The sequence below is a fragment of the Rhinolophus hipposideros genome, assembly GCF_964194185.1.
Source record: "Rhinolophus hipposideros genome assembly, chromosome: 1".
Classification (NCBI taxonomy): Eukaryota; Metazoa; Chordata; class Mammalia; order Chiroptera; family Rhinolophidae; genus Rhinolophus; species Rhinolophus hipposideros.
Genome location: NC_138047.1, coordinates 62,044,622 through 62,064,024, shown reverse-complemented (window position 1 = coordinate 62,064,024; position 19,403 = coordinate 62,044,622). Strand labels below are relative to the sequence as shown.

The 19,403-nt window shown below is 38.4% G+C and overlaps 1 protein-coding gene across 8 annotated transcripts in view; it reads left to right on the top strand.

Annotated features, from left to right (window-relative positions):
• The window catches only part of WDFY3 (WD repeat and FYVE domain containing 3), a 248,184-nt gene that overhangs the window by 215,646 nt on the left and 13,135 nt on the right, over positions 1-19,403 (top strand). For all 8 annotated transcript variants that reach the window (XM_081056216.1, XM_081056218.1, XM_081056217.1 and 5 more), the window contains 11 exons: positions 1,370-1,424; positions 1,694-1,813; positions 3,458-3,575; positions 4,150-4,256; positions 5,752-5,905; positions 10,323-10,414; positions 10,632-10,844; positions 13,139-13,286; positions 14,375-14,529; positions 15,401-15,559; positions 17,699-17,878. In XM_081056216.1, coding sequence (XP_080912342.1) covers positions 1,370-1,424; positions 1,694-1,813; positions 3,458-3,575; positions 4,150-4,256; positions 5,752-5,905; positions 10,323-10,414; positions 10,632-10,844; positions 13,139-13,286; positions 14,375-14,529; positions 15,401-15,559; positions 17,699-17,878 — 1,501 coding nt within the window. The remainder of the gene's footprint in view (positions 1-1,369; positions 1,425-1,693; positions 1,814-3,457; positions 3,576-4,149; positions 4,257-5,751; positions 5,906-10,322; positions 10,415-10,631; positions 10,845-13,138; positions 13,287-14,374; positions 14,530-15,400; positions 15,560-17,698; positions 17,879-19,403) is intronic.

Genomic DNA, 19,403 nt, shown 5'->3' with positions numbered 1-19,403 from the left:
GGCTCCATCTGTAGTCCCTCACTAACTAGTAGCCCTTTATAATCCACAGGAAAAGAAGCAGTGCTTTTGGGGCTACAAACTAATAATTACAACATGCAAGAAAATGACTTAAAACTTTACTGGGGTTCTGTCATTTGAAAATAAAATTTGATTCCGTTCTGTGGACATCTAAATATGTGAAATGCATGCATTTCTCTTTAGGTTGTTGCTTTTTCTCTTTCTGTAGCTGAGATTTAGCTAATAGAGATGCTAAATATAGACTTTAGTTAACCTCAGAAACATGTTCTGTTCCTAATCATTTGTGTTGTTAAGATGAATACAGGAAGTGAAAAGCTTCCATAGAGCACATTGAGCCTTTTTTCTACTTGTAATCAAATTGCTAATACTTTTACCTGCCTAAATAATCTCCAACTTGCTATTTCATTGTTCTTGCTACTTTCTGTGCTGAGTTGGCATTTCTTAAAGAACTTTTAAAAACTCAAAGGCAAGAAGCAGAAATTCATTTCAAACTTTAATCTTCTTTTCAATTATTTCCTTTCTTATAAAGTTAAGGAGTGATCATAGCTCCTTTTCCAGGAAGAGTATCCTGTACATTCAATTTGCCTGATGAATTTATCTAGAAGTAGGAAGTGGTGTCTGTACTATTGAGCTGGATATCTTTGTAACTAAGGTGTACAAATCTATTCGTTTCCTTTCAGATAATAAAACGTATAGTTAAGTGCTTTCTTTCTGGTTCAGTAACCAGTTCACAGTCTTTCAAATATTAATTATCAAAGTTATGAAGCTGTTAAACCTTAAGAAGGGTTTTATATCATTCTAGGAAAGCCTGCTGTCCCAAACAGTCCATAATTTTAAATGTCCTGAACAGCAATGACTTTCCTATCATAAAACATTCCTATTTTCTTTCACTTTTCAACACCTTTTAGGAAACATGCTGTGCATGTACTATGTACAAATATACTATTTCAGTTACTCCAATTTAATGTCTTTAAATTGATTATTTGGGGATTATTGTAAAAGGTTGGACTAGATCGATGTTTTTCAAACTCTTGCCATAATCCATAGTAAAAAATACATACTACATCACATCCCAGGACACAAACTGAGATACAAGCACTAAATCAAAAGTTGGTATACTTCCCCTTACTCTTTGTGGTGCCTTCCAATGTTCTGTTTTCTTCAGTTTGATTCCATGTTATTTCCTATTTCAAAATGCTGATCACTATCTACTAAACTGATTTTATGATGCAATAGGCCCTCCATAGTTTAAAAAGTTCCTGGACCAGGTGACTTAAAATTTTCAATTTTATAATTACTCAGATTTAAAATTATATTGCCTACAATTTATTTAATTATTTCTTGGTTTCAGATCTGGGTTGCTTAGCACTTTGGTTGGAGAGAAGTCTGTGACTCAGAGGTGGGAGGTAAGCTTAATGAAAACGTTAAGCTTCCTTTGTAATTTATGGTGTGATGATGGTACAAGTCATACAGTTAAAGGCACTTTCATAATCCATAGAATATCTGCCATAGAAAAAATGTTTTCTTGTTATTTTTAGAAAAAAAGTGTTGATGTTGTTCTGAAATCTGTAAGAAGCAAACGGTTCTTTACCTCGTTTTGCACATAAAATTTTTAAAAGTGAACAGTCGAGATAGTTGATTGCTCTGAAATGAATCTTTGTTTATCTTTCCCAAGAGAGGTGAAATCAGTAACTTCCAGTATTTGATGCACTTAAACACTTTGGCTGGCAGATCATACAATGATCTCATGCAGTATCCTGTGTTTCCTTGGATCCTTGCAGATTACGACTCAGAGGTAAATCTAAAATCATTTTGTGTAAGTGGAACACATTTTCAAAAGTAATTAAAAAATACTGCCATTGCTCAACTGTTTTATTTGCTTTATATTTTAAAGTTCTCAGCAGACACCGTTTCCAAGAAGATAAGAAGAGTATTAGCTTGAATTTGTACAAAGTATGGATAATTGATCAATTTCATGGGTATTGATTCATAATATCTATTTGGTTTCCTTAAGTGCTAATTAATTTGTAGCCACTGGAGAATGTCGCTGTTCTCTACATTGCAGCCAATTTCAGAAACACAAATCTAATTGAGTCATCCCTCTGTTTAAAATTATTCAGTGAATCATCATCACAATTTGGAGAAAATTTAGAAACCTTAGTAACGCGCCCTTTACTAAGTCACTCCTACGTATCTCTCCCTCATGTACTCCCCAGGGCTGCTGTTCTGGGCTACCCTATTCATTTCCCTGTTACATCTCTCAGTCACTCTGCCCTCCCGCGTGGAATTCTCTCAGGGCCTGTGCAGATCCCCGCTCCCATTTATAGATCACCTGACTAGCTCCACTTCACCTGCAAGACACGCTCAGGTGTCTTGTCACCTCTGGGACGTCGTCTGTCCTGTCGTTCTTTTCCCTCCTTCCGTTCACACACTGCCTTGAAGCTGGATGGTAGTACTTTCTTTTACAGCGTGTTTAATCATGATTTGTGTCTGAACCTACTGGACTGGAGGTCCTTGAGCACAAAGTATCTCTCAGTTTCCAACCTCTAGAACAATGCCTGGTACTTAGTATACACTGTAACATTTGTTGAACAAACCAAAGAAGTATTAATGAGGTTATTTTGCATACAGATTTTGAAGGGACAGATGTACTAACTTGACTTACATTCATAAATGTGAATCAGTTTCTCCTGCCCAAATACAAGTATGGCAAAATGGGTGGGTCGTGATGCCCTATAAAAAGGACGCAAATTAAATATCCCATGGCTACATATTTCAAATTTCTACATTTAAAACCCTCAGGAGGTAACTTTTGGTTTCCTTTTAAATACAGGACTTAGGTCAGCTAGAGATGAGCTTTTAAAATAATCTCTGGTAGACTGAAAGATTCCATGTCAGTTGGAAGTCACTTGATGGGGTTTGATGTTGCCTTTTAGAGATGAACGAATTACTAAGTGCGTCTACTTTATTTCACTTCTCAACCATCTCTAAGAAGGAAATGCTCAGAAGTGAAGTTGGAGTGAAACAGGGGAGGAGGGAAAGAGAACAGAAAGGAGATTTGATCCTCCAGTTATGTGGGTGAGGGAAGATAAAGATGAATTGGAGCTTTTGTGTCCACAGTCTCCTGCTGTGTCCTTGCCAAAACTGGGAAGGCTTTTCCCTCTCACTTCTCATCTCCACACATGCCTTCCTCTGTGAACACTGTTTCCAAAGCAGTTGTCTTCAAACTGAATCAATTAACAAACTGCCATGTGCCTATCTGTAAAATGTGAATAACCAGACATAGCATTCTTTCGGAGTCCAGTTCTGCCACTGTGAGCCTACAGATACTAACACATTCACAAATGAATCACCATTGTCTGCTGTAGCCACCATATCTATGTTGGTGAGAATAGACAGTGTATAGTAATGTGGAATTGGGTTTTGTTATGTATTTTAGGAGGTAGATCTTACTAATCCCAAGACATTTAGAAACCTGGCTAAGCCGATGGGAGCACAGACAGATGAACGATTAGCTCAATATAAGAAGCGGTATAAAGACTGGGAAGATCCTAACGGTAAGTAACTTTTCTTGTCATTAGATTTTGTACCTAGTTACAAACGTAAGCCATTATTTAGTGGACTTACATAAATAATGGGGGACATAAGGGGTCATCCTTGCATCTGTCCCCAAATTGGTTATATATTATTACATCTATATATGTTACATATGCACACATCTATACAACAATCAGAGCAGAAAATCAGGCTTTGCATGCCAACTGACAGCCATGTTTAGAAGGGATTTTTTCAGGTGGCCTGTCAATTACTGGCAGAAAACTAAGTATGTCTGCTTTGTGTAGGGCAGAAATTTCCCATCATAATGTGCCTTTATTTTGAATCATGTTTAGGCCAGGAACTACATTTTCACTTATTGACTCTCTTTTAATTTTATTGAGGTACTTTTTGGAACTCTTTTGCATTAAAAAAAAAAAATTTGACTACCTTCTGAAATACTATCCAGTTTACTTATTATTTATTATGTTTAATGTTTATCATATGTCCCCCACAAACAAGCAAAACAAACTAAGGAAAAAAAGAAAACCTACACCTAACAGTATTTCCTATCTGGACTCTAATTTTCTTGAACAGGAGAAACTCCAGCCTACCATTACGGGACCCACTATTCATCTGCAATGATTGTGGCTTCATACCTAGTAAGAATGGAGCCTTTCACCCAAATATTCTTAAGGCTGCAGGTAAAACTATAAATTTAAAAATTTCCCATTTTTATACAAGCTTTCTTTCTATTTAAAATTGTTGCTATTTAAAAAAAAAAAATGTTACCTTGACTTACAAGAAGACCTGAGAGGTTTCAGTCACAAAAGTTGTCAAATATGATTAACGTGAAATTTCGCTGGACCAAAGTTGATGAATAACCTAAAATTCATTTGTAAAAACAATTGCCGGGGTCCTTCAGTCAAATAAACAAGTACATGCTTGCCAGGTGTATGGAATTCAGCCTTAACTGGTTGTATTCAACAAACATTAAAAAGAGAATAACAGAACCTAACACATTTGCTGTCTTCTTTAGTATAATTGCTTTTCTCCACATTCGCTTTCATTTATTCAGACACTGTTCTAGGTGCTTGGAGGACATCAGTGAATAAAGACAAAAGCCCTGCCTTATAGAGCTTATATGTTGTGGTTGAGGGAGACAGATAAACAAAATAAATATATTGTCAAGTGTTTTAGAATGTGATAAATGCTGTCAGAAAATATGGATCAGGGAAGGGGATGGGAAGTACAGGAATGGGACGTGGGGGAGGTACAGTGCAGTTGTCAAGAGTAGTCAGAGTAGGTCTCTTTGAAAAGGTGACATCTGAACAAGAACTTGAAGGAGGTGAGGGAGTTACTCATGCCAGTATCTGAAGAAAGTGTGTTCCAGGAAGAGGGAACAGCCCCTGCGAGGGTCCTAAGTTACGTGTGTGTGCCTAAGATATTTGAGGAACAGCAAGAAAGCCAGTGTGTCTGGAGCAGAGTAAGTGTGGGGGAAGTCGTAGAGGATGAGGTCGGAGAGGTAACGGGCCAACAGCAGGCCTTGAGAGCCATTATATGGATGTAGACATTTTCCTGTAGCGAACTTCATCATAAAAACAATACTCTGTGTTCACTTAAAACAGCATAGGGAGTTTGAGGAAGGAGTGGTGGTATATCTGTGAGGCTGTATGAGCAAAAGAAATCCCATTTCTGTTTGAATTTGTTTTGTCAATCTATGTCTTTCTGATCACCTTCCTAGTTCTCCATTTAATTCGCGTTGGTATGAGAATTTGAATGTCATGTTCATTTCCAAAACCAGTCAGACACATGGAACCTGACTGTCTCCAGCTGCAGGTGACTCCATTAGAATCTTTTTCGAATATCATCAAACCGTGGAAGAACTCACATTCCTTATAGTCTTGCCTCTTTCTAGAAACTAATATTTTTTAAATGAATTATTAAAGTCTTTATATTTGGATTTCACTTTGATTACAAAGCAAATACATTGAGCACCCTTTGTAAGGAGTACCCCAAAGAAAATCAGATTAGTTTTCTTTTTGTGATCATTTAAAATGTGTATCTGACATATGGTGATGGGGAATGGAAGTGTCACTAAACGTATTTATTTGGGGTTTTCAAGCCCTTGAGCTTGACAGAAGCTGTGAGGTAGGAATGGTTCTCTAACAGAGAGGGGCCTTCTCTTTCTGCCCACAGGGAGGCCACTTTGACCTGGCTGACCGGATGTTTCACAGCGTTCGTGAGGCCTGGTATTCCGCATCGAAGCACAACATGGCAGACGTAAAAGAACTGATCCCAGAATTTTTTTACTTACCAGAATTTCTGTTTAATTCCAACAACTTCGATCTAGGTACGTAGCGCTATCGCACTGTCTTAGAAATGCTGACCAGGAAGAGACTGATAGAAATAAGTCACTTTTCTGAAGATTGTCTGCAGTACCCATTGACAAGATGTCATTGTAGTTTCAGCTGTTGCTGTTATTATAACTGGGTGTGTGCAATTACATCTAAAAAGAAAAAAAGCTGTTTTAAACCTAGTGTCTGGGAAACATTTAAAAATTGAAACAGGTTACATCGAATGATCAGAATACTGTTATTTCAGTGAAAACAAAGCTGAGGTAAAAATTTATTTGAAAATTATTATAAGTGCAAAACCCATCAATAGCCAAGAGTGATGTATCCAAATTTTTCATGTATTGTTTTAATCTGTATTGCTTGAGGCATTCTCAGTTTATATGCTAATATGTTTTAAAACTAGAATTTCAGAATAATTTTAAGTAAATTTCTTTTCTTTATCATGTTAGGGAACTATTTTCTAGAAAAACAGGATCAAATCAATATTTATAAAAAGGAGAAAACTTTCATCTGTACTCTGTTCCCTGTATGTTGTCTAACAGTTACAGGAAGTTGATTTGACTTTGGTTACAGTTTCTTGGAACACAGTTTGCTGATCTATATTTCTGGAATTTCTTTTAAAACATATCAAAATGCCATTGTTTCCACTGTAGGATATTCCTGCCAGATATTGTTCTGTTTCATCGGTTTTCATACCCCATATTTTATACTGTATTTAAGAGTTCAACATTCAAATCATTACTATACTACCTCAAAACATTTCATTAACAGAGAATTCAGGGAACTCTTCATATCTTATACATTTGAGTTGTTTTTCTTTTTAAATTTTTTAAAAATAATTTTTACTTAATTATGAATCAGCAGTCCTAACCTTGTGAAATTGTAGCTCCAGGTCCAATGGGAAAGACATGACTCTCAATAACCAACAGTCCTAAATTGGAGTCTCATTACCTCTGATTGGGCCTGGAGCTCCCCCTTGAGCAGCTAAAGACGCCAAGTTCTAGGACTTAGAGTTGGAGGGAGAGATGGTTCCTGAAAGGAATAGAATACTTGGTAAACAAGGAAAAACAACAAATGTATATACAGTATTTGAATATGGATGCACATTAGTGTTATTTTCATTTACAGTTCACCTTTGGAGGATGTACTCTCTTTCCTAGGGACACCACTTTCAGAGACGCAAATGGAGAGGCACAGAAAGAAAGAGATACCCTCAATCTTCCAGAAACACTGCATCTGTTATAACAATCTATGTTGCAGAAATGTTCTAGCCAGACTACTTATAAACCCAACCAAATGTTTCACTCTTAAATGAGTAAACAAAAGTAGGGTCATGGATCTTTGTCATGCTCACCTTCATAACAAATCACCTTTCCTCCATGAAATCACACAATTTAAAAAACACTATTTGGAATATAAGAGCTTCAGCCATAAAACCCTTAGAAGAAAACATATGGTTAAATCTTTATGATTTTTGTATTTGGCAATGGGTTCTCAGCATAGCAAAAGCACAACCAACAACAACAAAAAAAGATAAATTGGAATTAATCAAGATTTAAAACTTCTGCATACAATGGCATTATGCAGAAAGTGGAAAGAAAACCTTCAGAATGGGAGAAAATATTTGCAAACAATATGTCTTAAAAGTGTCTAGTGTCCAGAATATAAAGAACTCTTACCACTCAATGATGGAAAGATCAACAACTCAATTTAAAAATGGGCAAAGGACCTAAATAGACATGTCTCCAAAGGAATTATACAAATGGCCAATAAGTATATGAAAGATGCTCAACATCAGTAGTCATTAGGGAAATGAAAATCAAAACCACAGTGAGGTGCCCTTTATATCTAAGTATGGCTTACAATGGGGAAAAAACCCACACAAACAAAATAACAAGGATGGCAAGGATATGGAGAAATTAGAACCCTTATACAGTGCTGATGAGTATGTGAAATAGTTCAGCTGCTGTGGGAAGCAGTTTAGTGCTTCCTCAAAAAATTAAACATGGAATTACCATGTGACCCAGCAATTCCACTCCTAGGTATATGCCCAAAACAACTGAAAACAGAATCAGATATGTACCCACATGTTCATAACAGCACAGTTTACAATAACCAAATGGTAGAAACAGCCCACGTATCTGTCAATGGTAATCAAATTGTAAAATATACGTATAATGGAATATTTATCCTTAAAGTCTGACGTTCTAATAAATGCTGCAACATGGATGTGCCTCAAATACATCATGCTAAGCGAAGAAGCCAGACTCAGAAGGTCACATAATGTGAGACTCCATTTATATGGAATTTCCAGAATAGGCAGCTGCCAGGGACAGTGAGGTAAGAAGGATGGGGAGCAACTGCTTAACGGACACTAGATTTCTTTTAGGGGTGATAAAATGTTCTGGGACTAGAGAGAAATAATGGTTGCACAACATTGTGAATATACTAAATGCCACCAAATTGTTCACTTTAAAAGAGTTAATTTTATGTTATATGACTTTTATCTCAATAAAAAGGAAAGAAAACAATAGAACACTGTCTGCCTCTCCACCCAAAGAAGACACAGTAAATGGTTTAAAAGAAAAAGTGTGTGGTTTTTTCCCCTACTTCTAGAATGAGTAACTACTAACACCCATCCCTATTCTTCTTTTCCTCACATCCTTGGGCATACATGAAGGGGAGCTGCAGAGTGGCAGAATTAGATAGACCAAGAGTGTCTGTATTCTGTGTTTCCTTTAAAAAACATTTTCAATTTGCAGATAGTGCTGATCAAATACAATTATATCACATAATTATTTAGGGATTATGAGCAAAATTTTGAAAAGTAGATTGTATCTCAAATAGCCTGGGAATTATTACTTGCTTCTTAGCATCAAAAAGTTAGAGGGCATTTCAAGGGAACTGGAATGAGGGAATGAAGAGAGTGGGAATGGGTGGTAGTAACTTGATTGTTTTATTTTTTCTTAAGTCATATGGCAATTTTTCCAACCAAGTCAAGACATACCTTTATACAATAGAATGATTTTTGGATCTCTCGCTTTACGTCATATTATAAATAAGCCATCAAATAACAATGATGAAAACAAGATTGTTTCTAAGAGAAATATTTTTATTGGCCCTTACTTGGAACTGCCTTTGTGTTTTAAAATTTGAACAATTGCACTGCTCTATGAGAATTTCTAATACAACTATTTATCTAACCAACTACTGTTAAGCTGGTGAGCCAACATTATTGTTTATAGAACGATTTTTCACAATGATCATCTGATTTGTACCTAGGCAAACACTGTAAGCTAAAGTTAACTTTTTGGTGTTGTTTCAAAAAGAAGAAAAAGAACCTATTTCCTTAGATGCCAGTGCCATTTAATGTGTTTTGTTGTGGATAGATTTCATAACAAATGGTTTCTTTAAACCATTTCTTTAGAGATTAGCTGGCTATGACTTAAAATAACAGAATACGTTATTTTAACAATACATTAAAGTAACAAAAACACATGGAATAAATATCATTTGACATGCATTATCAGAACTTGATGTTTTTGTTCCTGCCAGGTAGCCCCATAGTCTTTCTAAATGTTTTTTCTGGTAAATGATACACTAACAGCAAAACATTATGTTTCAGATTTTTTTTTTAACGAAAATCCTTACAGCAAAATATGTCAGTTCTACAAAGCTCTCTGAAGATTTTAAGAATCAGAAATATGAGAAACCACATGTATTCCAAATATGTCTAGGAGACGGTGGTACTTTCATTTCCTCTTAAGTGAAGAGAGCATTCAAACTGAAAATGACTGAGGAGTTAGATATTCTTTCAATAGCTTCCTCTATGTGAATAGCAAAATTTTGTCAAAACATTAAGACAAGAATTTCAATACTGGTTAACTGCTAATAACTCGCAAAGCTTTAAACATTCTGCAAAAGCCTGAAAAAATAAGAGTTTAAAGAAATTGTTAATGGTCTTCCAAATGAGCTGTCCTAAGGAGATTGAATTTGAGGGGTTTTTCCAAATTCAAAATAGTAGCCCCATAAAATTTTTCGTTAAGGAGCCCTGTAGTCAATTAAATTTCAGAAATGTTGCGTCTAATAGCCTTCCTAGAGAAGAGCAGTGCTTCAGAGGAGTTTTGCAGGAAAGAAACGTGTTTAACTTTGCATAACTCAGCATTTCCTGAGGTCATGTGACCATGAGGGCCCCACAGTTTTGCTCACACTTAATAAATCTCTCCGAGGAAGTGCACTAAGGAGCAGTGTTAGGGAAATACCAGAGTAGGTGATCCCTGAGGGTCCTTTCTGGTGGTAAAATTCCATGGTTCTGGTAAGGAATCTCAACCCACTATTTCTCTGTAACTTTAAAATGAAGGTGACTATTGATCACATTCTCTCGTTTTGTTTTTAATGTTCCCAACGGCACAGGCTGTAAACAAAATGGCACCAAGCTTGGAGATGTGATCCTTCCACCCTGGGCAAAAGGGGACCCTCGTGAATTCATTCGAGTCCACCGAGAGGTAATGGGCGCACACTTCACAGCTGAACTTGAATTTCATTGGGTCATTGACCACAATAGAAAGAGAAGTCCTGGAGCAATGTGATCACCCATTTGATCATATTGTTTTTATGATTTTTAGTTATTTTTAGTTCCCGTTGACCAATGACCAGTTCTTTGATTTTCTGAGTAAGTAGTAAGTGTCAGCCAGAGACTGAACCTGTGTTTTAAAATTACAGGCTTTGGAATGTGATTATGTGAGTGCCCATCTGCATGAGTGGATTGACTTAATCTTTGGCTATAAACAGCAAGGCCCCGCTGCAGTAGAAGCTGTAAATGTCTTCCATCATCTGTTTTATGAGGGTCAGGTGGATATCTACAACATAAATGACCCACTAAAGGAGACAGCCACCATTGGGTTCATTAACAACTTTGGTCAGATCCCTAAACAGGTATGGATGTTCTTATCATCGATGTTCTCTGTTTCGTTTTTTAAGCTCTGTAATATTTCTTTCGATGATTGATGACCATACAATAATTAAGTTTAGACTAAGTGTTCAATAAAGAACCATAAATACCACCCATCAGGTCCCTAGATTATTGCTTTCTCTTCCCTTTTACATCCAGATAAGTAGAAATTTTGTTGTTCAAGGAGGATTTTCCCTCCTAGACTACTGTAAGGGTGCACTTTCCTACACCTGCACAGGACCTGGAAGGAGGATGGGAAGAGCAGTCAGGGAAGCAGACTGCCTGGGGGCCACAGAGCACGCAAGCGGGGTTTCGTCCCGAGGCCAATAGGAAGCCAGTGCTGACTTCACTAAGGGAAATGGGCATGCGCGCGCACACTCAAACACACACTCACACTCACTCTGCAGGGGAACCAAATTAGGAGCAGAAGACCACCTGGGAAGCTCTTGTCCTAAATAGTTCAGGGAGCAGTTAGTGGTGGTTTGGAGTAGAGAGGTATGATAAGAGCTGTGATGGGAGACTATCTGCCTTCGGAATGCCTGGTGGAACCAGCCCTGCACCAACTGCTCTAATCACCTTCAATAATGAGCAAACCTCCATTAAGAGACTCCATCCCTTTTATCCCCAGCGGCTAGGGCACGCCTGGAAGGCAGGATGCACCAAGGGTAACCAGTACTGTGGAGAAGGCTTTGCTGAGCCATTCGTAACACCCGTTTTTCCCAAGTGCCCGGCCTCTGCACTTTGGCCTGGCTGTCCTCTGCTCCTGCTTCAGATCTCTCTCCTGGACTCCATTTTTGTAGGTTAACCAACTTTGAGGTTTCAGGGTTGACAGCTAGGAACGCACAGAACAATGGCAAATCTTTGTACATGAAAAACTGTGATAGACAGCGGGACAGCTTGTAACTACACTGACCACAGCGCTGTCTGATCCCCTAATGAAGGAATCGTGTAGTTTTAAACTGAAATGCTTGTTAATAATCACTAATCACAGTTGAAGAACCTTAGTTAACCTTTCCTTTTTTCTGAGGGTTAAAAGTGCAGAAGTCATGTTTCATACCCTCTGGGAAAAATATTCTGAACAAAAAAATCAAGACACATGTGCTGTTACAGGCTTTTTGTTACCCTTTTGGGTATAGGGGGCAAGCCATATGGGAGATAGAGTCTGAATAATAATGTATTTCTAGGACATTCCAATGACTAATAGAGAATACTGCCAAGTACAGCAATCCTCGGAAGATCTAAGTTTCATGGTCAACATATCAGTACCTTTTTATATACCCTCAGCTGGCACTGTGCTCTGTTCTTAGGTCTTCATATAAAAGTTCTTCAGTAAATATTCGTTCATGAGCATGCTTCACAGTGTGTGGGTCTTTTAATACAACTTCAGAATCTTGTGTCCTTATTAACTTTTATGGAAAACAACAGAACTCTGATACTACGCACCGTATAAAATAAAATAGGAACAATATGTATAAATACTGGGGGGCCTAAAATGTATATCTTCCTCTGTATAGAGCATTTTTTCTGGTTTTTCTCCTGGAAATCCAGAATGTCAAATTCACAAAGTGTGATGGTATTGTATTTATCTTAAATTTCGTTTCATCTAAGGTGTTTCAAATATTTTCCTCAAACATCAGTTTTTTGACAAATAACTCAATGCCTCTTTTGAAGATGAATAGTATTTGAAAAATTGTAATCTTAAGTATACAGTAATACTTTTTAATCATGCAGAAATACTGAACAGAGATGCCAAAGATTTTCTTTTTTCCTTTACAACATTGCAAAGTGAAAAAAAGGCACACAGCCATGTTCACACTTTCAGCAAATTGGTAGCACCTGAAAGAGACCAAAATGATGTTGCCCAGAGAAAGATCATGTGGAAGCCAGAAATCTCCCAATTACACAGAATGTCTGCCTGCCCTCAGGGGCATGGAAGGGTATTGAACTATAAAGAATTGATTAATTTTTAAACATTATTGGAAAATAATTGTCAATCTACTATAGTTTGTGTAGATTGACTTGAAAAAGTTATCATGAAATCAGTTTGTATCATAGCTCTCTTTGTGTATCATAGCTCTGTTCCAAACTTACCAAGGTCTGAGGTCTCTCTGGTAATCTGTGCCTCTTTCAATTTCTTTCCTCAAATGTAAAATGCACTAATACAGTACCTAGTGGTTGTCATGAAGCTTAAATGAAATGAAAACGTAATACCTGTCATATAAAAGGGCTTGACAAGTGTTAGCTTTGGTATAAAATGTGCCATCTTCTCTCCTACCAGTTATTTAAAAAACCTCATCCACCAAAGCGAGTGCGGAGTCGACTCAACGGAGACAGTGCAGGGGTCTCTGTCCCACCAGGTTCTACAAGTGACAAGATCTTTTTCCATCACCTGGATAACTTGAGGCCTTCTCTAACACCTGTGAAAGGTAAGACGATGGGCAGTAAACTTTGGATTCATGATTCTGTGGGATTATGTAATAATCCTAGTTGAGCAATAACAAATTTGTTTTTCGACAATAGTGTAATTTGTAATAAGTGCCATAATTTTCGTTATTAGATTTTCACCAACTATTCATTAGATTTTTCCCCTCTTCCTTTTCTGTTTTCTTTTTTTGGCCTGTTGGATTTTGCATCAAAAAGAACCAAACCTCTTCTTTCCCCCACTAATACAGTGAAAACTCTAAAATACCAAATCGTGTAGCTCAACTTTACATATGTAGAAAAACTTCTGTCATCTTCATTTATACATGTCCTGCCAACTTAGAAAGAGCAGTAAGAAAACTGCGTTTTTAATATGTCAACTGAAAGCATTCATCTTTTAATTAATATTATGCGTTATCTAAAAGTAGTTTTTCAATAAATAAATAAGTAAAAGTACTTTTTCAAGTGGATTTTTTTTCCCCTTAGAATGAAAAAAAAATGTTTTGCAATGTCTTGAAGTTGTCACTTAAAGAAATACAAATATTGGAATGTGGAAGTCTGGCTAATTGGATTGGCCGCAGCTCTGGGCCATTTTGCCTCATTACTCCGCCCTGTACCAGCTCCGGTTACTTCCCACTGGTGGTTCTGGAGCACTGGTGTGGCTGGCAGTGTTCTAGGACAGAGCAGGGAGTCCAAGTGTCTCGGGATGTCATGGCCTTCCTATGGGAAGGCTAAGAGCTGGCTACCACATGGGAGGTGCTGAAGGCCTAGATTGTATGAAGGTCTGCATGTGGTACCAAAGGGAGCATCCCAAATCCCTTGCAGCTCTAGAGATCAAGAAGGCAGGCCCACCCAGAGTGCCCGGGGATAGGAAGCTGGAGAGAAGCCCTGCAGGACACCAGTCAGGGTTCAGCCAGCAGCGCTATGGGACACTGAAAAGCCAAGCTCTGCCTCTAAGGTCATTTCGTCTCAATGTGGGTGTCAGTGTTCTTGACTCGTACGAATATTTGAGATGACTTTACCACCCCCTTATGGGATAATGAAGTTCGGGTTTTCCCGTCCCTATCCTAATGTGTTGATTTGTTTTTTATAGAACTCAAAGAGCCTGTGGGACAAATAGTGTGTACAGACAAAGGTATTCTTGCAGTAGAACAGAATAAGGTGCTTATCCCACCAACCTGGAACAAAACTTTCGCTTGGGGCTATGCTGACCTTAGCTGCCGGCTGGGAACCTATGAGTCAGACAAGGTTTGCATCATTTCTTGCTCTCTCATTTCATCTCACTCTTTCATGGTCTGGATATCCTGTTTAATGGGGATAGGAGAGCAAGGCCAAGCGCTTGTCAGCTGTTCCTCCAAGGCCCAGAGGAAGGGAGAACTTCATTGCATCAGATCAAGATAAAGAGGCTAGTGAACAAGCCATGTTTTCTGCGGAAGAAGGCTCTTTGGGAAAGTTGTGTACTAGGGGCCAGTTTCCCTCCTACTCAAAGAATTCCTCCAGTAGGTACTAGCCAGCCAGGTAGTCAGCATTTCTGCCAACCAGAGAGCCTCCTTTTGGTGAGTCACCATCTGGCTCATTTACCACTTCAGTTCTCTTCAGTGGCTGACAGAAAACCCCCATAAATATCTCTTAGGAAAGACGGTGTGTAGTGATCCTTTAGTGCCCTGTGTTGACCCTTCCTGAATGTAAGAGGGATATAGTCTGTGTAAGTCTGTCTGTTGCACTGTAATGCAGTTCTGTTTAGTTAACTAACATTCTCAGTAAACAGCACTCATGCGTTCTTTTTACATTTTAACTGGCTACAGCGAACACATCCTTTTACCAGATTGTCCCCGTGAATCTCATACAGCATCACACAGGGTTCAGAAAAATCCTGCACTGGAGAAACTGGAGGTCCCATCATGGGTTTTCACAGCACTTATAGTTAGGAGGTTGTAGCGGGGAGGTCAGAGTAGAGCTTCAGTGGAAAAGTTGCTAAATCGAAACCAGCCCAGAATGCACACAGGTACTTGCCTATGAGGTGCCTGCGTAGATGTCCTTTTCCTTCACTTAATATGCTCGTTGTGTTTCAGACATCTGTAGTTGATGGCACGTGTGTCTCATCTGTTTTATTTTACAGGCAGTGACTGTTTATGAATGTCTGTCTGAGTGGGGCCAGATTCTCTGTGCAATCTGCCCCAACCCCAAGCTGGTCATCACGGGCGGAACGAGCACAGTTGTGTGTGTGTGGGAGATGGGCACCTCGAAAGAAAAGGCTAAGACCCTCACTCTCAAGCAGGTAACACATTAGGCGGAAGGTGGACATATTCCATCTCAGCTGCCTACACTCTAGAGCAGGGGTGTCCAAACTTTTTTCAACGTTTTTCATCAAGGGCCATATGCGGTAAAATACACAAACAGCCGGGCCACTCACTCGAGGTGAAGTACGTATTGCCTCACCTGGTTTATTTAAGCAAACTAAATATATTTTTGGAATTTGCTGCGGGCCTATTAACAATGGATTACGGACCGCAGTTGGCCCGCGCACCACAGTTTTGACACCCCTGCTCTAGAGAAACTAAAAAATTTCCTTAATTCCAAGGGGCTTCAGTCACAATGGACAAACCAAAAACATGTTCTGTTGCTAGAAATGGGTCTAAAAAATAAAGGAAATGAAATCAGAAGATACTGCTTCTAAAAATGATACAAGCTGGTCCTTTTTTAAAATATGAAGCAATCTGTCTTTAAGTAATATATTTTTAAATATACTTAAGTAACGTAAATGTTTCTCAGAAGTTATATGTAAACTGAATTTTTGCAAACTAAATTATATTTGCTATTGATTCATATTAATTTCCTTTCTGGGCAATTTTCATGTACCTGGACCATTAAATCTTTGATTCTTTTGTTTTTCCTCATTTATCCTTAAGGGCATGACAAACTCATGAATGTATTCGGTAGAACCATTGATGATTTTATTAACAAGCATTTTGATCATTTCTAATGTATTACCTCTATTGTACATTTTTACTTAAAGCAAGACTCCTTTTATAATTAAGCCATCGTCTTTTACTATTTGGTTTGTGAGTGAATTTATCATATGGTTTTTTTAATGGAGTGTACATCTAGTGTTTTTTGTGAGACAATAATATTTCTCATTTATTGAGCACATACTATGTTCAGGGCTCTGTGCTGTGTGTTTTAAAAATGTAAAACTCTAGTCCTTACAATTCTACAAGGTAGTTATTAGCCCTATTTACACCTGAAAAAAAAACCACGGCTTAGAGCGGTTAAGACAAATGCCCAAGTCACACTTGGTGATAAAGCCAGGATGTAATTTCAGCTCTGTGTGACTCCAAAGCTATTTTAAAGCCAGGCTCAAACAAACGGTGTCTTAAATATCTATGGAAAGAATTAAACCCCTTGTACTTACACCAACAACCATCTATATGCGCCAGAAACTTCTCAAGGTAAGCCACGGAAAGAGATACGGTCTCTACAGAGAGGTACCGTCTCGACATCAGCAGATGCAAGGTTGACAGTGTAGTTTGCTGATCCAAACCCCTGCTTACAATATTTTCGATGTAGAAAATGGGCTTTGAAACTAGTGTGCCAGCAACCTCTCAATAGAAAACACTTCTTATTTAAAACAGCCCCCTGGAGTTTGCCAAGCATGCAATGAAGATGTCTGTAGGACCAAAATCTTAAGCCACCTCATTTAAATAGGAAATTACTATTAGGATTTCCTAACGGTAATCTGAATCTTTCCCTTCAGAATACTTACTTTCCCATATTGCCATTTCCTTGGGTCCTATTTCTCTTCATATGCCAGGAAAAGTGAAAAGTTCTTACTCTAGTGTAAAGATGTCCCTCTCAGGCACAGAAGATGTCCAGGTGTCTCCAGTTCAGTAACAGGAGCTCAACAGACATCAGGACCACATTTTCCCTTTGTCTTTCTAGGACCATGTGCCACAACTGTGCAATTCTCACCGTTTTTACATTTTTGTTAAATCCATCCATTTGTAGTTCCTTAGAATGCACTTAACAGGAGTCGATGGCATAAAAGAATAGATTCAGAGTTTAAACTCTGTATTGTGGGGGCCATAATTGATACATCTCGCATGGAAATGGAAGGAAGAAGCCCCAGCTGGTTTGCAGGTTTCATTCTCCCTTCATTCTAAGATACTGGTCCAAGCCCAGGAAAGAGGGAGCATAAACATGGAGACGAGAGCCTCCAGATTTCCTCCAGGCTGCCCCTTCCCCTGGCGGGATGAGGCAGGGACAGTAGGCAAGGAGAGAATGAAGACTCCAGATCCTGCTGCTCGGGCTCTCACTCCCAGCACACACCGGGCATTTCCCAACACGTCCCGAATCTTCTGGAATCCCGTCAGGAGCACTGTCACCGTGCTCAGCCTGGTTTTTCTGTTCTCCTTTGCAGGCTTTACTTGGCCACACTGACACTGTCACCTGTGCCACAGCGTCACTAGCCTATCACATAATCGTCAGCGGGTCCCGGGACCGAACCTGCATCATTTGGGATCTGAACAAACTGTCATTTCTAACCCAACTCCGAGGCCATCGAGCCCCAGTTTCTGCTCTTTGTATCAATGAATTAACAGTAAGTAGTAATTGTCCCCTTGGTTTCTGTTTAGGGAAAGAAGTAGTTTTAACCACTGCAAATAAAAAATGACTAACAATATATGGCATGGGAAGGAGATTTAACTTTGGGTGGTGAACACACAATGCAATATATAGATGATGTAGTAGAGACTTGTACACTTCAAACCTATACAATTTTATTAACCAATGTCACTGCAGTGAATTTAATGAAAAAAATACATGACTCTTAAGTGTTTAAGTTGATACCGACTCATTTTATAAAAGCTACTACATTTTCATTGATTTATGTGTGATTTGCAGAAGCAAATGGGTGTTAACCTTTGCAACCCCGAGAGTGATTTTGTCTTAAAATTCATTCACTGTTGCATAGCTTAAAGACCAAGATTTGGTTCAAAACAAAACATTTTAGAATACGCTTTTTAAAAAACATGGATATTTTAGGATTCGTGAAGGATGTTAAAAATGTATTGAAATTTTTATGAAACATACTCAAATTGTTTCTTTGTTATGTAAAGTGAAAAAAGTAGCATTTGGGTACCCAAACAAGAGAAAAATTGTTGTAGAACTATTTTGAAAACAGATGCCAAAGTTATCAAAAGATTTATGTCTTCTCAAAAATTAATATTTTTGTATACAGATAAATAAAACTAGTCAGGATAAAATAAATGCACTGGCCTAGGAGCCCCCCAGGCGGACCAGGCCCACTTGAGGTGGGGGCAAAGCGAGGATAGTCATTGCTAAGGTATGTTAATAAGCAGGGGAAGCTGAGGCTAGGTTTACGAAGATTGAGGTCTCTGCATCCAAGGGATAAGTTATCCCTATGTGGATATTGCCACCCTAGGCAAATCAATCTTACAAACGAACCAGAACTCCCCCAGCCCCATCACTTCTTAGCTATACCTGTGACCTTTTAGCCTGGGCCGGGGATCATCCTGCATGACACAGAGTAGTTCTAGCCACATCATACCATCACCCACCGCAGACAGCTTTCCTTTTGAGGGATGCTACATCTCTGATTTCTACTGGAAGATACTAAGTACAGTGCTTTTAGACAAATAACTTGGAGTCACTCAAAGAAAAAGGAAAAAGAAACAAATTCAATAGTGAATGGGCTTAAAGGGTCTGATAATAGTAAGAGTAATCAAAGTTAGCAGTGAGTGGAGCATAAAAGAATCAGACTCTTTTTTTTGATGTATTTGACAGGCATAAGATATTTTTAGAACAGCATTTTGGGCTGGCCCTGCAAACGTCTGTACCTAAGAACTTTACGAAAATGTCAGAACAACAGAACCACTCTGATCCAGCAGTGTTGCTCTGAGTCGATTTCTTAATTGCACTATTTCAAGCAATTTGTTTTGGGGTTGTTCTTAACTTAAATACTGAGGATTTTATTTATAGCCCGTTGTTATTTGAGCAGGTATACTCCCATTGGATTGCAATCATTGCTGCAAGCACTACCGAAGGGTTTCATTTTTTTTCTTTCACGATGCTTTTGTAATCTCTTAATAACTCATGAAGAGATT